The 25,829-nt window shown below is 43.9% G+C and overlaps 1 protein-coding gene across 4 annotated transcripts in view; it reads left to right on the top strand.

The window, feature by feature from the left end:
* Window positions 1–25,829, top strand: part of PEX1 (peroxisomal biogenesis factor 1) — a 107,767-nt gene that overhangs the window by 60,027 nt on the left and 21,911 nt on the right. For all 4 annotated transcript variants that reach the window (XM_073629629.1, XM_073629628.1, XM_073629631.1 and 1 more), the window contains exons 12-19: window positions 2,031–2,201; window positions 5,149–5,303; window positions 10,935–11,124; window positions 15,038–15,204; window positions 16,739–16,873; window positions 23,454–23,518; window positions 24,843–24,985; window positions 25,081–25,184. In XM_073629629.1, the coding sequence (XP_073485730.1) occupies window positions 2,031–2,201; window positions 5,149–5,303; window positions 10,935–11,124; window positions 15,038–15,204; window positions 16,739–16,873; window positions 23,454–23,518; window positions 24,843–24,985; window positions 25,081–25,184 (1,130 nt within the window). The remainder of the gene's footprint in view (window positions 1–2,030; window positions 2,202–5,148; window positions 5,304–10,934; window positions 11,125–15,037; window positions 15,205–16,738; window positions 16,874–23,453; window positions 23,519–24,842; window positions 24,986–25,080; window positions 25,185–25,829) is intronic.

Raw genomic sequence — 25,829 nt, 5'->3', positions numbered from 1 at the left:
CCACTTCCTGTTTCTTGTCTGGGCATTAGCCTAGAATTATGACATCATGCACAGCTCTCTCTCTCACTCACTCTTGTGAGCGTTTGCCAGGAAGGGAGGGGGGGGGGGGATGAAGCATAAAAGGGCCAATGAGAGCTGGAGGTGTGCCTCCTGTGTGTCTGTGTAAATCCAGGAAGTGAACAGGCAGCAGCTTCAGCTGCCCACAGTTAAAATGGCTGCAGCCAGACTCAGTGGAGGGGGATTTCTGCAGCATATTTGGCAAGTACAGAATCACAGAATATATATAAAATAATATACAAAGTGGTTGGAGGGAAGCTTCAGAACGGCAAAGATGTTTTTATTACAACTTATGTGAGCAGACTGCAGTTCCTCTTTAACCACTGGATAAAAAGAAAAGAGGGGCGCACCAGCCATGTGCATTATCTTTTTGTAAAAGTGATTATTAAATAAAATAGTAAAGGAAATTACTCACAAACAGTAGTGGAACAAGGTGCAATGTGAAGACTGCACCGACTAGCAGCAAGTGGTTCTAAGATGAGCAAGACCTTCCAAAGATCGTAGAGCACACAAGCGTCACTGCCAGCTGACGCGTTTCGAAGGGCACAGCCCTTCTTCCTCAAAGCTCAGCAGTACTAATTTTTTTCACTTCTCTTCCCTCTTTTTGCCCCCCTCCTTCTCCCCCCTTATGTCTCCGACGGATTTGTACGTGATGCCAATAGTGATGCCAATAGCTGCCCTAGCGTCGGTTTTTGTCCGTCGGACTAGCATACAGACGAGCGGATTTCTGGGTCCGGCGGAGTTACGACGTAAAGATTTGAAGCAAATTCCAAATCTAAAGTCCATCAGATTTGCGACTGGAAAAGTCCGCTGAAGGTCCAGTGAAGCCCACACGCGATCGGATTGTCCGCCGGATTTGGTCCGTCGGCGTCCGTCGGACAAGTCCGTTCGAAAAGTCCGACCGTGTGTACGCTGCATAACTGTTTTTTTGTTTTGTTTTTTAAGAGAAGAAAAGGATTAGGCAGTTCCTGTTGTCTAACTCTGACTAGTTTTACTTCTAATACCAGCTTCTTACAAGGCTACCGAATATTTATTTTGGATTTATATCGTCTGAGAATATGTTGATCACCTTGTATACCTGGTTTTCATAATTGCATATTATGTATACTGTTGTGTCACTAATTCCTTAGCATAGTTCTATTAACATGGAACATGCCTTTCCAGTAAAAATAAAATATTTGAAAAAAACATTTTTTTTTTAATTTTATTAAATATTTTTTACTTAATTACATTTTTTTCTTTCTTTTTTTTTTTTTTTTTTTTTTACATACAGTGACAATAGTAACACTGTACTACTCTGGGGAGGTGATCGGGGTTTTTTTTTTGTACACACCATGAATGAATGCTTATAACTGTGAATATATAACAGCATTTACTATTGCGATTAGCTGTGATTGGCCACAGTTAATAACATGGTACAGATGGGCTGTGATTGGCCCTGTCTGTACCATGTGATCACTGTGACCAATCACAGAGCTCATTACATTAGAACACATGAATGGCATGAAACAAAGCCATTGATTGTGTACAATTGCCATGTGATCTGCTGTGATTGGCCATCACATGGTATAGGCAGTGGGACAGTACAGTGATCTGTCATCGACCATGTCCGGTGAACACATCAGGTGACAGAACGTGCCGGAGCGTGGCCCGTAGGGCGCACGTGAGGTGTGATCCTGGGTGGACATCATGTGACGTCCATCCAGGATAATAGGCCCTGCCCAGCTGGCATATTACAATAGGCCGGGCGGGAAGGGGTTAAACTCAGGTCTGGATTGAAAGAAACACAAATCCTTTGGCTGATTGAAAACGACTCTCTTATATGAGTTTTATCTGTTTTTAGCTGTTTTAGCTGTTTATATAGAGTTTAGCTTTAATGAGATTTGATTACAGTAACAGCAAATACAAAGAGTTTTATTTCTGTAGATTGGAAGGTAGTGCCCTATTTTTTCTTTGCTTTCACCGTGTTTCAGGAAAGACACTGGAGAGCATATGTCAGAATGTGGAGGAAGCTTTTGCCGAGGCAGCATGGAGGCAACCAGCCATTGTTCTGCTGGATAATCTGGATCAAATTGCCGGTGTTCCATCAACACCAGAATTGGAGCATAGCCCTGAAGCCGCCCAGAGCAAGCAGTTTTCCTACGGTACGTCAGAGTCAGCCATGTAGCCAGGTACTATTTCCTTACCTTGGCTAGTAAAGGAACAACGCATGGCAAAGCAAACATCACATACCAAAAAGGAGTTTTACAAAATGACCACAGATAAATCAAAGTGTATCTCTAACATGTTTTTATTAGTTTTAGCCTGGGTTAACACATCATGATATTCGCCCCTGCATTGCTGTACTGATCACATGCAATATCTGTGCAATGCGAGTTCAACTATACAGGTTGTATGGCTAAATTCGCATTGCATTCACACAAAAAAGATGCAGGGATTCTTTTTTTCCCGCACTGCGCTCTGTGAACCGATCTGGGGGTGTCATTAACTTTTGTATTGACGCCCGCAGAGGGCAGTGTGAACTGCCTGCGGGGGAGATGCGATGCGGGAACCCGCACTTGAATCGTGCTGGTTCCCGCATCGCAAGAGTGTGAACCCAGGCTTAAAGTGCTTGTAAGCCCTTATATACAATATATTGTCAAAAGTATTGGGAAAAAATGCTGTGTGCATGCTATGCACTTTAAATGGCTCTAAATAAGAGAGGGCTGCAGATGAATAGGTACAACTTATGTAGGAGGATTTGTTTCTTCTCTGTGTATCACCTGTGGCACGTCACTTTACTGGGTTTACACTGTATTGTCAAAAGTGTTGGGACACCTGCCTTTACACGCACATGAACTTTAATGGCATCCCAGTCTTCTCCAGCATACTCGTCCGACAGAAGCTGACCAAACGGCCGGCTTCTTTCAGACAGACTGACATACACATGGGCCAAATGTTGGCTGTTTTTCTTCTTTTAACCGGCAAATGTCTCCCGACATTCTGCCCGTGTGTACCCAACTTTACCATAATACACCCCACACTAACCTTATCTGCAATACTAGCATTAACTCTACCTCTAACCCTCACTGTAACCTAAACTTCTCACTAATGCTAACACAAAACTTCCCTGTAACCTTCCATAGGTGTGCGCAGTTATTTGCATTAGGGTGTGCACCCTGAAGCTCAAACACACATGCGTGTGTGTCTGCATATCTGCATATCTATGGCCCTGGCACATTGATCTCCCCGCTGCCACACAGAGCAATAATGCGCACTAGGTAATTAGGGTGTGCCCAGGCACACCCGGCACACCCTGTGTGCACACCTATGTAATCCTCACAACAATCCTCCTTGTAACCCTCACAACCGTTGCTGTAACCCAATTTTACACTTATACTCCCTGTTACCCTAACACTAATGCTCACATACACCCTCCCTGTAACCTTAACAATTACTCTCCCTGTAACCCTTACATCATCCCTCCATGTAACCTAACCCTACTACTAACTCTTCTCATAACCCAACTTTAACCCTCAAACTAAGACTCCTTTCACACTGGGGTGGTTTACAGATGCTTTAGCGCTAGAAACTGCAAAGTGCCTGAAAACTGCCTCCCATTCATTCCAGTGTGTCTTTTCACACTGGGGCGGTGCACTTGCGGGACGTTCCGAAAAGTCGTTGTGCAAGCAGCATCTTTGGGGTGGGTTGGGAGCGCTGTATTTAGCGCTCCCAAAACGCCCTGCCCATTGGAATGAATAGGCAGCGCTTTGAAAAAGCCTTAAAAGCGTTTTAAAAGCGCAGCAAAACTGGACTTTTTACCCTTTTTTGGGGTAAAAAGCACCCTGCTAACGGCCAAAAAGCAACGCAAAAGCGCCACTTAGACAGCGCTAAAGCGCCGCTAAAATGAGCAGCGTTTATTGTTAACGGATGGGCGGCTCAGTGTGAAAGTAGCCTTACTCTCACTGTAACTCTCACACTATCCGCTCCAGTCTGGTCACGTGATGTGCCAGCCGGACGGTTTCAGGGGAGAGGAGGCACTCTGGCTGGGCGGTGATGTCACCCACATGCTTTCTATGGGGCATCCATTTTTGGCTTTCCCTCCTCTTCCCTGAAGCCACTGCTGGGAGCCGATCACGTGATGGACTGGTGCGCCTTGAGAATAGGTAAATATAAGCATCTTCATTCTACAGGGCACTTAGAATAGGAGTTAGAAAGGCGGTGGGAGAAATAGTTACAACCCGGAATTCTATGTTAAGCCACAATGTTGGAAATGCCTCTTTGTGAATAAAAGATTGATTGCTAACAAGTTATGTTAACGTGAAACTGTTAAAATGCAATCCAACTGGACATTCCATATCTGTAATGGGCTGAGAGGAAGCGCAAGAGAGTACAAAAGGTGGTTGGCATCATCATGTGCCCTGGTTCAGAATAGGATAGTCTGTACCAGTGGGTCAGTGTGCCAGGGTAACAACGTTGCTCCTCCATAGATACAGTGCAAGAAGTGAGTGTGTTAAACCGGCGATTTTCTTTCCTGCAACTACGGGTTGAACAGTGTTGGTGGGGAAATCCCGCAGAGCCATTGTGTTCTCCCAGCGGGGGGGAGCTGTCCCAGCCTGGAGAACACACAAAGATGATTGCTAGGTGCTATAGCTGCTGGCAATAATCGCCTGAAAAATCCAACAGGCTGGTTGTACCCAAGTTAATTGATCAACTTAGGTACAATCAGCCTGTCCGTACACGGTTCAAATTTGGGCTGCTCCCTGCTGAATCGGCCAAGATTCAAACTGTCTATGGCCGGCTTTACCCTTAGAGAGGAAGTGTGTTTCACCAGGTGAAAATAATGATTAAAAAAATCTGAAAAAAAACTAATGCAGCCACCACATCTATGGAATGGTAAGCTACAAACAAACTTTTGTTTTTGGGTTTAGATATGCTTTAGTTGTATTTATTGAATATTTTGAAGCATATATAGAGAGAATTTATTGTGCATAGTAATTTGTAGTCAAACTGTAAAGGCTTTAAAATACATCTGATATGAGATGCGACCAAAGTGGCTAGAGGAGAAAACAAAACAATCAGATGTCACATTTGTCCTTTTGTGTGTTTCAGTTCTGAAAGATCTGATGAAGGAAATAATGACCTTGGACACCCTAATTGCTGTTATAGCAACCAGCCAGACAGAGCGCTCCCTAAATCCTGTCCTGGTTTCTACACAAGGAATCCACCTTTTCCAGTGCCTTAAAACTGTTCAGCCTCCAGCTCAGGTAACTGCAGACCTAATAGTGGAAGTGTATGGCTTTATTGTATTCATTTTACAGTGGAGAAAAAAAAATTTGGTCCCCTGCAGATTTTGTAAGTTTGCCCACTTACAAAGAAATGAAGGGTCTATCATTTTTATCATAGGTGTATTTTAAATGATAGAGACAAAATATCCACTAAAAATCCAGAAAAACACACGATACAAATGTTATAAATTGAGTTGCAGTTCAGTGAGTAAAATAAGTATTTGATCCCCGAGCAAAACATGACTTTGTACTTTTTGGAGAAACCCTTGTTGGCAAGCACAGAGGTAAGACATTTCTTGTAGGTGATTACCAGGTTTTTACATATCTCAGGAGGGATTTTGGGCCACTCTTCTTTACAGATCTTCTATAAATCCTTAAGGTTTCTTGGCTGTCGCTTGGCAACTCGAAGTTTCAGCTTCCGCTACACATTTTCTATAGGATTAAGGTCTGGAGACTGGCTAGGCCACTTAATTTTCTTCTTCTTGAGCCAGGCCTTTGTTGCCTTGACGGTATGTTTTGGGTTATTGTCATGCTGGAAGACCCATCCATGACCCATCTTCAGTATTCTGGCTGAGGGAAGAAGGTTCTCATCCAAGATTTTACAATACATGGCCCCATCTATTGGCCCCTCAATGCGGCAAAGTCGGCCTGTATCTTTAGCAGAGAAACAGCCTCAAAGTATCATGTTTCCACCTCCGCGCTTGAATGTAGGGATGGTGTTCTTAGGGTCATAGTCAGCATTTTTCTTCCTCCAAACATGGCAAGTCGAGTTAATGCCAAAGGGCTCAATTTTGGTCTTATCTGACCACAGCACTTTCTCCCAATCCTTCTCTGAATCATTTAGATGTTCATTGGCATGACCGTACATGTGCCTTCTTGAGGAGGGGGACCTTGCCGGTGCTGCAGGATTTCAATCCACGGCGGCGTATTGTGTTGCCAATGGTTTGTTTGGTGACTGCGGTCCCAACTGCCTTGAGATCATTCACAAGCTCCTCCTGTGTAGTTCTGGGCTGATCCCTCACTTTTCTCATGATCATCCTTACCCCATGAGACAAAATCTCGCATGGAGCTCCAGACCGAGGGCGATTAATGGTTATTTTGTATTTCTTCCATTTGCGAAAATTCGCTCTAATGCCCCGTACACACGGTCGGATTTTCCGACGGAAAATGTGTGATAGGACCTTTTTGTCGGAAATTCCGACCGTGTGTGGGCTCCATCACACATTTTCCATCTGATTTTCCGACACACAAAGTTTGAGAGCAGGCTATAATATTTTCCGACAACAAAATCTGTTGTCGGAATTTCCAATCCTGTGTACACAAATCCGACGCACAAAGTGCCACGCATGCTCAGAATAAATAAAGAGATGAAAGCTATTGGCTACTGCCCTGTTTATAGTCCCGACGTTTGTGTTTTACGTCACCGCGTTCAGAATGATCAGATTTTCCGACAACTTTGTGTGACCGTGTGTATGCAAGACAAGTTTGAGCCAACATCCGTCGGAAAAAATCCTAGGATTTTGTTGTCGGAATGTCCGATCAATGTCCAACCGTGTGTACGGGGCATTACAGTTGTCACCAAGCTTCTTGATGATGGTCCTGTAGCCCATTCCAGCCTTGTGCAGGTCTACAATCTTGTCCTTTGATGTCCTTTGACAGCTCTTTGGTCTTGCCCATGATGGTGAGGTTTGAATAGAAGAAAGAGATTCTGTGTACAGGTGTCTTTTAACAAGTTGTCGTTAGGAGTACCTTCTTACATTGACAGGGCTAATCTGTGTAGCACATGAGCACATACTGTAGCCAGTCAGTGGGAGCCAGAATTATTTTTGGTTGGTAGGGGATTAAATACTTATTTTACTCACTGAACTGCAACACAATTTATAACATTTTTATCATGTGTTTTTTTTTCTGGATTTATGGTTGATATTCTATTTCTATCATTTAAAATACACCAATGATAACCATGATAGACCCTTCATTTCTTTGTAAGTGGGCAAACTTACAAAATCTTCAGGGAATCAAATCATTATTTTTGCCACTGTATATAGAGAAGATGGACGTCTATATGAAATGGTACACTGATCACTCCTATGGCTACTTTTAGTTAATATATCTACATACTTTTCATAAATATGATTAGCATTCAAGTTTCATTACCATCCATTCTTTTTGATCAGTGTATTTATACTGTGGATTTAAAAAATGAACTCCAGGAATGATCTGTATTGCATGCATTGCATTGGTTCAGCTTGGCACAATGTAAGTATGTACTGTTGTATAGGTCATAACTGATGGACTGCTGGGGGAGCTGGAAATCGCTGTAGTAGTTGGCACTACTACAGTTATAGCTGGCATCTTCTGGTTACTGTGCAAGCGGCTTTCTCTCTGCACACTGACCACAGAGGGTTGCCCTTTTCTGCACCACCAGCATTCACCATTTTCAATGAATGCAAGGGGGTTGATTTACTAAAGGCAAAATCCACTGTGCAATTGGAAATGCACTTGGCAGTGCAGTCGCTGTAGATCTGAGGGGAAGATCTGACATGAAGGGAAGCTCTGCTGATTTCTATCATCCAGTCATGTGCAAGCAAAAAAAATGTATTTTATTTTCCTTGAATGTCCCTCTCAGATCTACAGTGACTGCACTTCCAAGTGCACTTGCAGTGCATAGTGGATTTGCCTTTAGTAAATAAATAAATAAAAGGTGTCCTCAGTCGATAAGGAGGAGATTGTGGCATCGCTGCCCCCAACTCTTCATCCTGTCCAATCAGAGAACTTGTATTTGTTAAAAAAAAATTCTATGAATGCTGGCAGTGCCAAGCCCGAAAACCTCCTGTGGTCAGTGTGCAGTGGGGAAGGTCGTGGCTATCCCTATAGCAGTGCCAACTACTTCAGTAATTTACTGCTTCCCCAATGGCCCATCAGGTATGAAATATACATTACATTGTGCTAAGCTGGACCAATGTAAGTATGCAATGCAAGAGTTCAGCTTTGAACATATGATAGCACACAATGGGGTTGATTTACTAAAACTAGGGCATGTAAATCTGGTGCAGCTCTGCATAGAAACCAATCAGCTCCCAGGTTATTTATTTTTTTTTTTTGTCAAAGCTTAATTGAACAAGCTGAAGTTTGAAGGTGAATGGCTACCATGCACAGCTGTACCAAATTTTGCACTCTCCAGTTCTAGTAAATCAACCCCAGTGCCTGTGTAGTTTGCACACTCGATTCCTCCCATCTTCTCTCCAGGGTTCAATGGCAACGCAGGGCTGCCACAAATCAAAAAACCTAAGGTTACTCACAAATTCTCTGATAATAGCCAAGTGATGGTTCTGATTTTGGTAACCCCTGCTCATGCATTTTATCATAATTGATGAATCTAGAATAAAAACTTGGTGACATGTAAGAGTGGGGGACTCTAAACTATGGCCCGTGGGCCACATCCGGCCCACAACAAGATTTTATCTGGCCCTTGGTTAGTGTTAGCGGCATATCCTTAATATGAACAGATTGAGGATTCATGTCAACATAGGCTTCCATGTACATGGGGCGGGGGGGGGGGGGTCTAATATAATGTGGACTCTAATGGGGACCCTGATATAAAGGGGACTCTGATTGGACCCATGACGCAAGGGGACACTCAGTTAGGGACTTTGATGTAAAGGGGACTCCAATGGGCACCCTGATGTAAAGGGGGGAAACTGATGTAAGGGGGACTCTGATGGGGATCTTAATGTAAAGGTGGTCTTTGATGGACATCCTGATGGAAAGGGAGTCTCTGATTAGGACCCTGATGTAAGGGGGGGCATTGATATATGGGGGACTCTGATGGGGATCCTGATGTAAAGGGGGTCTCTGATGGGGACTCTGATGTAAAGGGAGTCTCTGATATGGACCCTGATGTAAAGGGGGTCTCTGATGGGGATCCTGATGTAAGGGAGTTTCTGATGGGGACCCTGATGTAAAGAGGGACTCTGATAGGGATCCTGATGTAAAGGGAGTCACTAATGGGGATGCTGATGTAAAGGGAGTCTCTGATGGGGATCCTGTTGTTAAGGGGTACATTGATATATGGGGGACTGTGATGGGGACCCTGATGTAAAGGGGGTCTCTCATGGGGACCCTGATGTAAAGGGGGTCTCTGATGGGGACACTGATGTACAGGGGGCTCCGATGGTGATCCTGATGTAAAGGGAGTCTCTGATGGGGCCCCTAATATAAAGGGGGTCTCTGATGGGGACACTGATGTACAGGTAATTCTGATGGGGATCTTGATGTAAAGGGGGTCTCTGATGGGGACCTTGATATAAAGGGGGTCTCTGATGGGGACATTGATGTACAGGGAATTCTGATGGGGATCCTGATGTAAAGGAAGTCTCTGATGGGTGTCCTGATGTAAAGGGGGTCTCTGATGGGGACCCTGATATAAAGGGGGTCCCTGATGAGGATCCTGATGTTAGGGGGACACTGATGTACAGGGAATTCTGATAGGGATCCTGATGTAAAGGGGGTCTCTGATGGGGATCCTGATATAAGGTGGAGCTCTGATGGGAACACTGATGTAAAGGGAGTCTCTAGGGACCCTGATATAAAGGGGGTCTCTGATGGGGATCCTGATGTCAGGGGGACACTGATGTACATGGGATTCTGTAAGGAAGTCTCTGATGGGTGTCCTGATGTAAAGGGGGTCTCTGATGGGGACCCTGATATAAAGGGGGTCCCTGATAGGGATCCTGATGTCAGGGGGACACTGATGTACAGGGGATTCTGATGGGGATCCTGATGTAAAGGGGGTCTCTGATGGGGACCCTGATATAAAGGGGGTCTCTGATGGGAATCTGGATGTAAGGGGGACTCTGATGGGGACACTGATGTACAGGGGATTCTGGTGGGGACCCTGATATAAAGGGGGTCTCTGATAGGAATCCTGATGTAAAGGGGGTCTCTGATGGGGACCCTGATATAAAGGGAGTCTCTGATGAGTATCCTGATATAAAAGGGGTCTCTGATGGGGATCCTGATATAAAGGGGGTCTCTGATGGGGATCCTCATGTATAGGGACTCTCCAAGTGGCCACACAGGGGTTGATATACTAAAGGCACATAGACTATGTACTTTGTAAAAGCAGTTGCCCTGGAGCTTATTAAATGAGCAGAAGCTCTGCTAACTTCCATCATCCAATCACGTGCAAGCAAAAAAGCTGTTTTTGTTATTTCCCTTGCATGTGATTGGGTATTCTTTGTAAAGTGAAACTTTACCTCAGTTACTAATCTCTGGAGCAACTGCCCTTGCAAAATGCAACTGCACTTTGCAAAGTGCACAGTCTATTTGCCTTTAGTAAATCAACCCTACACAGTCCTCTTTTCCAGCACTGGGTGTTTCTTAGGGATGCCAAGAGCATCACTGACATGGTGATATTGGCGCCATTTTTTGGACTGTATGTGAGTAAAGAGCACTCCGGTGACTCTGGTGCTGAAGCATCATTAAACCCAGAAGGGAACCGGTGGTGCAAACTCCAGTGCATTTGGTGGTTAATGACTAACAATGTCGGGACAATGTGTATTAAGATCCATTCAAGTCCTTATGTTATTTTCCTTGTTTATTTTGTAGAAAGAAAGAGTTGAACTGATGCGTAGCGTTATAGAAAACAGACTTTCCTGTGAAATCACTCGCTTCCAAGATCTTGATCTGAATCACATTGCTAAAGAAACTGAAGGATTTGCTGCAAAAGATTTTACCATGGTTGTTGAAAGAGCTGTAGAATTTAGTTTTGCCGCCAGAAAGATACACAACAAACAAGGTAACACAATGTTTTCATTTTTTTTATTATCTGCATGGATAGGTGTAATTCCATGTACACTTTGCAGCTAAAAATTTGCGGACACCTAACCACCACAGCTACACGAGCCTCTGTATGAGAGTGCTGGATTACTGTTCTTTTGTTTGCCAGTGTCCAATTGTCATGTAGGTGATAGTATTACCTGAAGGTTAAAGTGGTTCTGAAGGTAGAAGGTTTTTTACCTTAACACATTCTTTGCATTAAAGTAAAAAAACGTCTCTATGCAGCTCCGCCCTTCCCCCAGGTAAATACCTGATCCAGAGCTGTGCATGAGAGCAGCGGCTTTCTCAGCTCTCTCTTCCCACTGGACAGAGAGGCAGCAGCAAGATCTATTGGGTCCTGAAGCTGTTAGTCACAGCCAGTGAGGAGAGAGCTGGGGGTGGGGCCAAGCCAAGCTCCATGGGAGTTACTAAACCTGCATTGTACAGCTCTGAGTAGAAACCAATCGGCTTCCAGGTTTTATTGCCAAAGCTTACTTGAACAAGTTGAAGTGAGAAGCTGCTTGGCTAATTAACCACTTGACCTCCGGAAGGTTTTACCCCCTTCATGACCAGGCCATTTTTTGCAATACAGCACTACGTTACTTTAACTGACAATTGCGCGGTCGTGTGACACTGTACCCAAATAAAATGTATGTCCTTTTTCCCCACAAATTTTTTTTTGGGCGGTATTTGCTTTCTTTTGGCGGTATTTGATCACCTCTGTGGTTTTTATTTTTTTGCGCTATAAACAAAAAAAAGACCGACAATTTTGAAAAAATACGGTATCTCACAAAAGTGAGTACACCCCTCACATTTTTGTAAATATTTTATTATGACTTTTTATGTGACAACACTGAAGAAATGACACTTTCCTACAATGTAAAGTAGTGAGTGTACAGCTTGTATAACAGTGTAACTTTGCTGTCCCCTCAAAATAACTCAACACACAGCCATTAATGTCTAAACTGCTGGCAACAAAAGTGAGTACACCCCTAAGTGAAAATGTCCAAATTGGGCCCAAAGTGTCAATATTTTCTGTGGCCACCATTATTTTCCAGCACTGCCTTAACCCTCTTGGGCATGGAGTTCACCAGAGCGTCACAGGTTGCCACTGGAGTCCTCTTCCACTCCTCCATGACAACATCACAGAGCTGGTGGATGTTAGAGACCTTGCGTTCCTCCACCTTTCGTTTGAGGATGCCCCACAGATGCTCAATAGGGTTTAGGTCTGGAGACATGCTTGGTCAGTCCATCACCTTTACCCCTCAGCTTCTTTAGCAAGGCAGTGGTCATCTTGGAGGTGTGTTTGGGGTCGTTATCATTGGAATACTGCCCTGCAGCCCAGTCTCTGAAGGGAGGGGATCATGCGCTGCTTCAGTATCTTACAGTACATGTTGGCATTCATGGTTCCCTCAATGAACTGTAGCTCCCCAATGCCGGCAGCACTCGTGCAGCCCCAGACCACGACACTCCCACCACCATGCTTGACTGTAGGCAAGACACACTTGTCTTTGTACTCCCCACCTGCTTGCCACTACACATGCTTGGCACCATCTGAACCAAATAAGTTTATCTTGGTCTCATCAGACCACAGGACGTGGTTCTAGTAATCCATGTCCTTAGTCTTCTTGTCTTCAGCAAACTGTTTGCTGGCTTTCTTGTGCATCATCCTTAGAAGACGACAGCCATGCAGACCAATTTGATGCAGTGTGCAGCGTGTGGTCTGAGCACTGACAGGCTGACCCCCCACCACTTCAACCTCTGCAGCAATGCTGGCAGCACTCATATATTTATTTCCCAAAGACAACCTCTGGATATGACACTGAGCACGCGCACTCAACTTCTTTGGTCGACCATGGAGAGGCCTGTTCTGAGTGGAACCTGTCCTGTTAAACTGCTGTATGGTCTTGGCCGCCGTGCTGCAGCTCAGTTTCAGGGTCTCGGCAATCTTCTTATAGCCTAGGCATTCTTTATGTAAAGCAACACTTCTTTTTTTCAGATCCTCAGAGAGTTCTTTGCCATGAGGTGCCATGTTGAATTTCCAGTGACCAATATGAGAGAGTGAGAGCGATAACACCAAATTTAACACACCTGCTCCCCATTCACACCTGAGACCTTGAAACACTAACGAGTTACATGACACCAGGGAGGGAAAATGGCTGATTGGGCCCAATTTGGACATTTTCACTTAGGGGTGTACTCACTTTTGTTGCCAGCGGTTTAGACATTAATGGCTGTGTGTTGAGTTTTTTTGAGGGGACAGCAAATTTACACTGTTATACAAGCTGTACACTCACTACTTTACATTGTATCAAAGTGTTATTTCTTCAGTGTTGTCACATGAAAAGAGAGAATAAAATATTTACAAAAATGTGAGGGGTGTACTCACTTATGTGAGATGCTGTATATTGTTTACTTTCTGCTATAAAACATATCTAATAAAAAAAATTTAAAAATCAAATTTCTTCATCAATTTAGGCCAAAATGTATTGTAATACATATTTTTGGTAAAAAAAATCTCAATAAGCGTTTGATTGGTTTGTGCAAAAGTTATAGTGCTTACTAGTAACGGTGGCGATCAGCGACTTATAGCAGGACTGCGATATTGAGGTGGACATATCGGACACCTTACTGACACTTTGTGGGAACCAGTGACACCAATACAGTGATCAGTGCTAAAAATATGCACTGTCACTGTACTAATGACACTGGCAGGGAAGGGGTTAACATCAAGAGGTTACATGGGTTACTGTGTGTGCTGTTTTTACTAAGCAATGTGCTTTGCAGGAAGGAAAAAACAGCACATTGCTGCTTTCAGAAGAAAGCCCTGTGTTTGTTTACCTACACTGGGCTCTCTTCGGTAATGTCCGGAGCCAATCAGCGGGTGCCGGCGACCAATTAGGGGGCGCACTCCCTACCCCGACCAGCAGAGCGGCCACCCTGCTGCAGTACATCTATGGTGGGCGGTCCGTAAGCGGTTAATTAAGCTTTGATAAAAAAACTGGAAACTGATTGGTTTCTATGCAGAGCTGCACAGTGGCAGCCCGTTAATAGAGGATGCACAGGTGCCGCCTCATCTATCCATGCAATTGGCCCCCTAATCTACATATCGGGGCACCGAACTATGGTTTCCAATGTGGGGTGGGTGTTTTTTTTTTAAGCACCTGGCTAGAACCAGAGGCTCTAATAGGCTTTAAAAAAGGGTAGGCTCGGAGTGCAATGCATTGCGCTCCAAGCCCACCCAGTTGTGTGATGATAGCGAATACATTTTCGCTATTTTCACACTAAAGTCCCTCCCCGCCAATCAGGAGGCAGGTCGTGAGACCTGTTTCCCGATTGGCCAAAGCGTCAGGCAATCCTATTGGATGCCTAGCGCTTAGGCAGAAGAGAGTGGAGACACACGGCAGTGGAGAGTGGAGACACACGGCAGTGGAGAGTGGAGACACACGGCAGAGGAAGCCGCTGGAAGAGCGGACTCCGGAGCCGCTGCCTGCACCCCGCCACCCACATGAACCATGCTGGATGACACCACAGTCCGCCACATAGATCGGGTAAGAGGGGGCTGCCCGGGGGGGTGGGAGTGATAGTGCCGCACCGCACCAGGGGGGGTGGTTGTTTGCCTCCCCCCAAAAAAAAACACCCACCAGCCGCCACTATAGCTGCACCAAAATTTACACTCTCCAGTTTTAGCAAATCAACCCCACAGTAAACTCTTTTGGGAAAGTGAAGATGTGGCTGCCAGACTTGTAGACACCTCGGTTTCATGTTTAAATAATTAAAGTTTTTTTGTTGATGTAACTTTCCCCTTCAGAGATTTATTTTATCATATCATTGTCAATTGTAAAATTGGTGCCATTTACTTTTACTTTTCTGTTTTCCATGTATGAATGTAGACTTACTTTTGACAACTTCAGACTTCCAGAAAGCTCTTAAAGGTTTCACTCCCATTGCCCTGAAGAAGGCAAACTTACATAAACCAAAAGAACAAGGTTGGACTATGGTGGGAGGATTACATGACATTAGACAAACTCTCATGGACACAATTGAGTTACCAGCAAAGGTATATGACTTGTTAGTTAACAGCGATATGTGCTTTAAGTAAAAAAAAATATCCGTTTAACGAATTTTTCCGAATATTCGTAAATTTGTAAATTAGTGAATTCGGAAATCTGAAATAATAATTAACTAATAATAACTTAAAGTGGAGTTCCACCCAAAAGTGGAACTTCCACTCATCGGATTCCTCCCCCCCTCCGGTGTCACAGTTGGCACCTTTCAGGGGGGAGGGGGGAGGGGGGTGCAGATACCTGTATATTACAGGTGTCTGTACCCACTTCCGGCGTAGATAGCCGCAGAATCTGCGGTTATTTATGCCACATCCTGTCCCCCCCGCTGTCTGCTGGGAAACACACGGGTCCCAGAGACAGCAGGGACCAGCCGTATTGCGCTGCGCGACTCGCGCATGCGCAGTAGGGAACCGGGAAGTGAAGCCGCACGGCTTCACTTCCTGATTCCCTTCCCGAAGATGGAGGCGGCAGCACCCGAGGACCGAGAGACGGTTCGGCCTCGGGTGCCGACATCGCGGGCGCCCTGGACAGGTAAGTGTCCATGTTTTAAAAGTCAGCAGCTGCAGTATTTGTAGCTGCTGACTTTTAAGAAAAAACATTTCGGCGGAGCTCCGCTTTAACTATTACTAACTATTAAATTATGGGTATTGTAATTTCCTTTCAAATTTGGCTGTTGGTTAACATAACACATACAAATTTATCCGAAGTTACGAATTATCCAAAATAACGAATGCTGTATTCGAACTGATGGAACGTAATGAATTAATAATAATAAATAAATAACAATAATAATAATAAAAACTTTTTATTATTATTATTTATTATTAATTTGTTCCGTTCCATTTGTTTAGATGCAGCATTCGTTATTTCGGATAATTCGTATTTGTTACGTTCACTAACAGCCAAATTTTAAAGGAAATTACAATACCTATAATTTAATAGTTAGTTACTATTTCAGATTTTCTAATTTTCGGGTTTTTGGATTTTCAAATTTCGAATTTACAAATTTCTGAATTTTCTAATTTACAAATGTACAAATTTTCGAATATACGAATTTTCTAATTTACGAATGTACGAATTTATGAATTTGCGAATGTACGAATGTGCAAATTACTAATTGCGATCATAACGAATGACCCGAAAAACAAAAAAATAAATAAACGAATGAAACAAAAACAAACACATTTTTTGGCAGTGCACATGTCTAGAGGAGTGCTTTGTATCTCACAGAGGTGAAATGGGCAGGGCCAATGACATTGCAGAGTGCACATAGCACTGGATTTCTGGCAGGACCAACAGGTTTTTGCTAATTATTTTCAGTTGTATATTTTACAGACGAAAAGGGAGCAAATAAGAGAAATTCATTTTTAGGGTTTACAGACACATAAGAAATTTGTGTAGCATTGCTTTAAAAGGTATTTGTTTTAATACATCAACCTTTGAATCAGTGTTCTTGTAAAAAACAGATATAATACTTTAAAAAATGTGCGTGATAACAAATCTATCTGTGTTTTTCCTATGTTGAAGTATCCAGAGATTTTCGCCACGCTCCCTATACGCCACAGATCTGGAATTTTGCTGTACGGCGCTCCAGGCACTGGGAAGACTTTGCTAGCTGGAATTGTAGCTTATGAAAGTCGGATGAACTTCATCAGCATCAAGGTGAATATAAATAAAACTTCAACCCTAAAGCCTCGTTCACACTGCATGCTTTGGCCATCTCTCCTAGATGTCTTTCCTCCTGGCAGCGGCATTTTAGCAGAAAAATAAACACTTGACACTTGTAAATGCGTGTAAAACGTTTAGGTGCATCAAGCGCTTGGGCATTAATTCATTTTATTGGCCAGAATAATAATTTTTTTCGGGCCATTAAAATGAATTAAAGCAGAACTCCGGCCAAAATATTTTTACATGTCCTTGTTGCTGATCTCCTACCTTCACCAACTTTGCCATCCATGTTCTTCTGAGCTCTGTAGTTCCTCTGTAATAGGCTGCTGAACTTGCTGAAAAACCGTTATTGCCTGCTGACATCCTGTTTGTAAGACCGCTGGCTTCTATCCCTCTTCTAAGCTCAGCTCAGCCAATGGTCTTACACGCCCCCTTTGTAGTCCTCTGAAAGCCGAGCAGGGAGTTCTATTTCCTGTAGTGGGCAGGAGGGGGTCTCCCAGCCCCCCCCGGTCTGTGCCGCCCATGAAGAAGGTGTTTTTCTTCTTCTCTCTCCTCCCTCCTCCTCCTCCCTGTCTGGTGGTCCGCCCCTCCACTCTGCCCCCCGCCGCAACGCCCCCCCGCCTGCTATTTCCGTGCCGAGCGGGGATTATTATCAATAATCACTTGTATGACACAGCGGGGATGTCCGGTTGTGTCAGGTATAGTATATGAGAACATAAATCGCTGATGCCCCGCCTCCCTCCGTTATGATTGACAGCGTACTGTGCCAATTGTGCCGTTATTGGCACAGTGTACTGTCAATCATAAAGGCGGTAGGCGGGGCATCAGCAAGTGGTGTTCTGATATATTATACCTGACACAGTGGGAGATCCCCGCTGTGTGTACAACTGAGTCCTGATAACAATCCCCGCTCTGCACGGAGATAGCAGGCAGGGGGGCATAGTGGAGGTGCTCCTAGAATGTTTTAAGCAGATTTAAAGGGTATCTATACTGATAATAATCCCTGCTCTGCACTGGTGGGACTGACATGAGGGACTGACATGCGGCACTGATATGAGGCACTGGTGGGACTGACATTCGGCTCTGGTGGTCCCTGACATTCGGCACTTGTGGTGCCTGACATTCGGCTCTTGTGGTGCCTGACATTCGGCTCTTGTGGTGCCTGACATTCGGCTCTTGTGGTGCCTGACATTCGGCTCTGGTGGTCCCTGACATTCGGCACTGGTGGTCCCTGACATTGGGCACTTGTGGTCCCTGACATTCGGCTCTGGTGGTCCCTGACATTCGGCTCTGGTGGTCCATTTGGCTCTGGTGGTTCCTGACATTTGGCACTTGTGGTCCCTGACATTTGGCACTTGTGGTCCCTGACATTCGGCTCTGGTGATCCCTGACATTCGGCACTTGTGGTCCCTGACATTCGGCTCTGGTGGTCCCTGACATTCAGCATTTGTGGTCCCTGACATTCAGCACTTGTGGTCCCTGACATTCGGCTCTGGTGGTCCCTGACATTCGGCTCTGGTGGTCCCTGACACGTTGCACTGCTTTGCATTTATAAGGCTATAACCTATCAGACCGTGTGTTATGTATGGCTTGCTGGCTGCAGAATGAGGGGTGTGATTTATGTTGAAGTGGGCGGGTTCACATTTACATGTACAAGCCTTGTGTACCTCCCACATTCACTTCCATCCCAAGGATTTATGGGAAATGTAGTCTGATTACAGTTAGAGAGAGAGAAGAGGATATGATGCAATCACATTGGAGGCGTTTTTCAGGCGCTATAGCGCTAAAAATAGCACCTGAAAAAAGCCTCAGCTGCAAACCCAGTGTGAAAGCTTGAGTGCTTTCACACTGGGGCGCTGCGCTGGCAGGGCGTCACAAAAAGTCCTGCCAGCAGCGGTGGAGGAGCGGTGAATACACCGCTCCTCCACTGCTCCTGCCCATTTAAATCAATGGGGCAGCGCTGCCATACCACCGGTATGGCAAAGCGGCGTTTTGTGGGCAGATTTAACCCTTTTTCGGCCACGAGCGGAGGTTAAAACCGCCCCGCTAGCGGCCGAACAGCGTCGCTAAAAAGACGGTAAAGGGGCGCTAAAAATAGCGCCGCTTTACCGCTGACGCCCGGCGCGGCTCAGTGTGAAAGGGGTCTTAGAGATTCTCCCAGCCAGAAAACATGCTGCATTTTTTGAATCACAAAACTGACTTCCTGAAAATTCCAATCAGTCATATCTCTTAAACGATAAGAAATTTCACAAGTGTAATAACTGTTTAGTGTTTTATGTAGGGGGTGTACTAATGGGGGATTTTTTGAAAATCTCGGAGTTCTGCTTTAACCCTTAAAGAGGAACTGCAGTCTGCTCACATATTTTGTATTAAAAACATCTTTGCCATTCTGAAGCTTCCCTCCAACCACTTTGCATATTATTTTATATATACTGTGATTCTGTACTCGCAAAATATTCTGCAGAAATCTCCCTCCGGTAAGTCTGGCTGCATCCATTTTAACTGTGGGCAGCTGAAGCTGCTGCCTGTTCACGTCCTGGATTTACACAGACACACCTCCAGCTCTGCAGCTCTTATTGGCCCTCTTATGACTCACCCCTCCCCCTTCCTGGCAAACTCTCACGAGAGTGAGAGAGAGAGCTGTGCATGATGTCATAAACCTAGGCTATAGACAAGATAAGAAACAGGAAGTGTATAAGGTATTTACTGGCAGAAAAAAATGTTTTACTATCCAAAGTTAAAACAACAAGGGCAGAAGATTTAACCACTTCAGCCCCGGAAGATTTGGCTGTTGAATGACCAGGCCAATTTTTGCAATTTGGCACTGCGTCACTTTAACTGACAGTTGCACGGTCATGCACAAATAGAGCTTTCTTTTGGTGGTATTTGATCGCCTCTGCGGTTTTTATTTTTTGCGCTATAAACAAAAAAAGAGCGACAATTTTGAAAAAAACACAATATTTTGTACTTTTTGCTATAATAAATATCCCCCCTTTTTTTAAAAAAAAAAAAAGCTATTTTTTTCTCAGTTTAGGCCGATATGTATTCTTCTACATATTTTTGGTAAAAAAATCGCAATAAGCTTTGGTAACTCAAACCTTCAGCTCCCTCCACATATTTTCTATGGCATTAGGATCTGAAGATTGGCTTGGCTACTCCAGGATCTTAATGTGCTTCTTCTTGAGCCACTTCTTTGTTTTCTTGGCCGTGTGTTTTGGGTCATTGTCATGCTGGAATACCCATCCATGACCCATTTCCAATGCCCTGGCTGAGGGAAGGAGGTTCTCACCCAAGATTTGATGGTACATGGCCCCGTCCAACGTCCCTTTGATGCGGTGAAGTTGTCCTGTCCATTTAACAGAAAAACACCCCAAAGCATAATGTTTCCACCTCCATGTTTGACGGTGGGGATGGTGTTCTTGGGGTCATAGGCGGCATTCCTCCTCCTCCAAACACGGCGAGTTGAGTTGATGCCAAAGAGCTTGATTTTGGTCTCATCTGACCACAAAACTTTCACCCAGTTCTCCTCTGAATCATTCAGATGTTCATTAGCAAACTTCAGATGGGCCTGTGCATGTGTTTTCTTGAGCAGGGGGACCTTGCAGGGGCTGCAGGATTTTAGTCCTTCACAGTGTAGTGTGTTACCAATTGTTTTCTTGGTGACTATGGTCCCAGCTGCCTTGAGATCATTGACAAGATTCTCCCGTGTAATTCTGGGCTGATTCCTCACCGTTCTCATGATCATTGAAACTCCATGAGGTGAGATCTTACATGGAGCCCCATACCGAGGGAGACTGACAGTTTTTTTGTGTTTCTTCCATTTGCAATGTGTTTATACATTGGGGTCATGAAAAAGCTTGAAGCACCGCTCGAAGCTGAAGGTTAGATGTATCCCAACTGGTGCTCAGAAGATGGAAGCGAGCATCAGAATCACTCATCCCAAAGTGTCCAACTAGTTGGCAAAAGACGCTGCTCAAACCAGCCCGTTGCTAACAAAGATATGTGGCCTCAGCCAGTGCCACTCCGACCACACTCACTAATGGGTTTCTCCCTACCCACCGGGAATGGGAATATTTCCTATGACAGTTGCAATTATCTGTAAGAATGATTATTAGAAACAATTGGAGCTCACACGTGCCCCCAGTAGAGACTACAACCAGCAGCGCCAAAACCCACTGCACAGGCATGCTTCTCCATTGTCACTGTCAAATGTTATATACACCCGGGAGTGAGTTCATGTAGACAGGAAATAGCTGAAGGAGGTCGGAAGGCAACCAGCAGCATTAAAATACAAACAAATTTAAAATAAGTGAAAACATTTATGAAAAAAATGTAAAAAACAAAAAACAGCCACTTATGATATACAGTGCCTTATCAGATAAATATCATTCAGTTAGAGTCTACATCTACTTTAACTTTCCAAAGGACAGCTCCAGGTCACCCCTAGCAATCAGGAACCTGGGTCCTGATTCTGGACCAAGTGATTACAAAAAAAGCAAAATATATTACTTTTTTTTTTTTTTTGTATATTTGCCAGCCTCTAATAAACCCAAGTAGGGTTTACCAGGGTTTATTGAAAAACAAATTAAAGCCTTCCAAGTACAGTACTTAAAAACTGAAAATGATTTGGGTTAAAACATTAGTTATAGGAGTCTATGGGGTTGATTTACTAAAGGCAAATAGACTGCACTTTGAAAAGTGCAATTACACTCTGCAAGAGCAGTTCCCCTTTTGTCTTCCATCATCCAATCATGTGCATGCAAAAATGCAGTTTCTTTTTATGTTCCTTGCATGTGATTGGGTACTCTTTGCAAATTGAATCTTCTAAACCTCATTTTCTTCTAAACCTCATCTGGAGCAACTACTTGCAGGGTGGAACTGCACTTTGCAAAGTGCAGTCTATTTGCCTTTAGTAAATGAACCCTTATGCATTCTGAATACAGGTACATCTGCACAGCTCAAATAAAATTTGCCGTATTCGGTGTTATTTACATATGATCGCAGGTACCATCCAGGGTCCGTAATGCTGTATTTGTTTTTAACCCCCCTGGCGGTATTCCAGAGTCTGGCTCGGGGTGGATTTTCAATACCAAAAGCGGTATCCCCGAGCCAGACTCGGGATCACATCGCAGGATCCATGTAGAGGATACTTACCTTGTCCCCTGGATCCTGCAATGTCTCCCCGCTGTGATCAGCGAGCCGCCGTGTCTCGCTCGATTCACAGTGCTGAGCTCCGTTAACTGCGATCGTTGCGATGCACGGGGACGGAGTTCAGCGGCAAATTCAAAAAGTGAAACACACAGTATACTGTAATCTTACAGATTACATTACTGTATCGAATAATTACACATCCCCTTTGTCCCTAGTGGTCTGCCCAATGCCCTGCATGCAGTTTTATATTATAAAAACAGTTCTTTCTGCCTGGAAACTGGAGATTGTCCATAGCAACCACAACTGTCCCTTTACATCAAAAGTGGCTTTAGACCAGCTAGAAAACAGCGATAATAAATTAGAATCACTCGCAGAATTGAGTGATAATGATTTGTGGGGAGATCCGTCATCAAACACTAATGCCCCGTACACACGGTCGGACTTTGTTCGGACATTCCGACAACAAAATCCTAGGATTTTTTCCGACGGATGTTGGCTCAAACTTGTCTTGCATACACACGGTCACACAAAGTTGTCGGAAAATCCGATCGTTCTATACGCGGTGACGTAAAACACGTACGTCGGGACTATAAACGGGGCAGTGGCCAATAGCTTTCATCTCTTTATTTATTCTGAGCATGCGTGGCACTTTGTCCGTCGGATTTGTGTACACACGATAGGAATTTCCGACAACGGATTTTGTTGTCGGAAAATTTTATCTCCTGCTCTCCAACTTTGTGTGTCGGAAAATCCGATGGAAAATGTCCGATGGAGCCCACACACGGAATTTCCGACAACACGCTCCGATCGGACATTTTCCATCGGAAAATCCGACCGTGTGTACGGGGCATAAAAGTAACGAAAGCGACAATTCTGCAACTGAGCAAATTTCAGTGTTTTTGATTTGATTACATTATTGAATAATTTTTATTATTGTTATATTATTATTTGGTATAATTATTTATAGTTATTTATTATATTATAATTTTTTATTTCATTTTTCAAACTTTATCATACCCGGGATGTCTACTAGACTCTTGTTTGGACAGATTTAAGTGAATTATTCCTAAGAATTACAGGCCTACAATATAAAACGCCAAATTTCTGTGCAAAATAATTGTACCACTTTCAGTACCTAAAATCTGAAATAATCATACCGCCAGGGAGGTTAAATACCTCAATCATGAAAAAAAAGGAATTTTGGCTACTATTCTATAACACAGAATACAAGCAAGATGTGCCGATGTGTGTCACGTTCGTTCACCAAACTTTTTAAACATAGACCCCTGTGGAGTTATTGTCAAATAACTGACAAATTCTGATACTTATAAATTTGACTTAATAGTTTAAACATCTCCCATGAGAAAGTGGAAAGGAAATGTTGGGTTCTATTTCCCACATAACACTGATCATATCTCTTCAGGGTCCAGAACTTCTCAGCAAATACATCGGAGCGAGTGAGCAGGCAGTACGAGATGTCTTTACAAGGTAACCTTTTATATGGAATGAAGATGATTGTGTATAGAAGTTGAAGACAGTAAGACCAAATGTTTGTAAATCACAAGATTGGTTGAACAGAATTAACAGATATTTTTTTTTTTATACATGGAGGATGATTAATAACTACAGATGGGGAAAACCTCCATACTACTATTTTTAAATAAAAACCCACCAATAACCTTGCTTAAAGGATAGGTTCACTTTAAAAAAATAAAAAATAAATGCACATTTTGTTGCAGGTAAATAAAGTGCATTTATTATTTTTTGTTGCAGGAGCCTGGAAAGATGCTGATCACTGATGCCATGCAGGTCTTTTGCACACTGCCAGTGTGTCGGCTTACCCGTACATCCCGTATGGGTAAACTCCCTGACAGGAAGACTCCTTGAACTACCGCAGCGCTCCACAGTGCCGTGGGAGTTCATTGAGAACTGCAAGCTGACAGCCGCTAAAGATGTCTAGACATGAAGGAACTTCTCCCCCTACTGCTGCCACAGGAAGGGGGCAGCGGGCAATGTTTTGCATTGGCATTAATGCGCATTTAGCGGTGTTAGTGTTTAGCAGCATTTCTCTGCCCTCTTCTATTTTCCACTCCCAAATCCAATTACTACAGCTTAAAAATGCTTGAAGTGGCTTAACGCTGTATCCAGCATTAACACGCGCTTAGCCGCATCAGGCGTTTTTACGGCTGTAAAGCTGCTGCCCCAGAACGCACTGGCCCTGGGGTTTTTTTGCAGCTTGGAAACACCTAGGCCACTTACAGCTTCTAAAAGCCTATGTGTGCATGGACACATAAAATAACATGGAGAGGCGTTTTTAAGCTGTAAAAAAAAAAAAACGCCTGAAGCTCCTAAAAGCATCAGGAAAAACGCCATGTGTGGCTTTATAGTCATCTGCCTGACTTTTTCTGCTTATCAGTCAACCTTATTGTTGTTTATCAAAAATGTCAAATATCACACTAGTTTTATGTCGCTCTCTTTTACTTTTCTAATAAAAGTTATTACAAAAAAATGAAGTTTTATTAGTCAGATAGGTACATTATCTATATCAGTGTCCGACTTTTTCTGCTCATCAGCTATCCTTATTGGTAGTGTACTTTATGTGCAGCCCAAGACAATTCCTCTTTTTCCAATGTGGCCCAGGAAAGTCAAAAGGCTGGACACCCCTGGCCTACAGAGTGAGTCTAATAGACAGGCTGGTATACTGTAGCTATACTGCTGTTCCCCCTGATATATTGTATGGTTTCAAGAAACGTGACTTCATTGTTATCACCGGCCCAATTTTCTTTCCCTTTCTTGTATTATGTGGTTACAGAGCACAGGCTGCTAAGCCCTGTATCCTTTTCTTTGATGAGTTTGACTCGATTGCACCTCGGCGGGGTCATGACAACACCGGAGTCACTGATAGAGTGGTCAACCAGATGCTGACCCAGCTAGATGGGGTGGAAGGATTACACGGTAAGAGTATTTCTGCCAGAGGAACTTGACCACACATTCCTTGCAGGATTATTGCAAAAGGTCATTCCTGATCTTTTTGATACTTCTTTCCATAGGAGTGTATGTACTGGCAGCTACAAGCCGCCCAGATCTGATCGATCCTGCTCTACTCAGACCCGGACGCTTGGATGAGTGTCTTTACTGTCCACCTCCAGACCAGGTCAGAATGCAAAGCAGAGAAAGAAACATAAGTGTATCTAAAGTACTAAGAGGAGAATGGCACCCCAGGATTTTGAGTGCTGAGCTTGGCCCAAACAAACTAGCTAAAGTCAAAATAAACATAGAATTCTACTTAAATTATGTAATTACATAATTGCATTTATTTGTGTCTTTTATATCTGCCTGAAGTTTTGCTTTAAATTTCTTAACCTTTTAAAGGAGAAGTTTGGGGTTTCAAAAAAAAAAAACCGCATACTCACTTCTATGCTGCAGCATCGTTGTGATCTTGCAGCTGTCCCTTACCGGCTCTAAGCCTGAGAACTAAGCGATCACATGACCACTGACCGCTCAGTTCTCAGTGACTGTTAGTCGCCGCTCTGCTCCTGCAGTGCTCATAAGAGCGTCGGTCTGGAGAGGGGTGGGTGTAGCTGGCTTCAGCTCTCAGTCATGTGTTAAGATCTGGTGAAACCTGTCAGTCAGGCCCTTGGGCGAATCCAGACTATATGGTTGGAATCCTTCCAAAAGTTGGAGCAGCTCTGTGACATCAGCCGACAACTGATTCTGGGTCACAGAAGTGCAAAAGTGAGTGCACTCCTGTGACCCAGAAGAGACGTATGACCTAAAAAGCTTGGACTTGAATTGGGCC

This window comes from Aquarana catesbeiana, linkage group LG05, assembly GCF_042186555.1.
Source record: "Aquarana catesbeiana isolate 2022-GZ linkage group LG05, ASM4218655v1, whole genome shotgun sequence".
Classification (NCBI taxonomy): Eukaryota; Metazoa; Chordata; class Amphibia; order Anura; family Ranidae; genus Aquarana; species Aquarana catesbeiana.
Note: the sequence above shows the minus strand (reverse complement) of the source record. Positions and strands in the feature narration are given on the sequence as shown.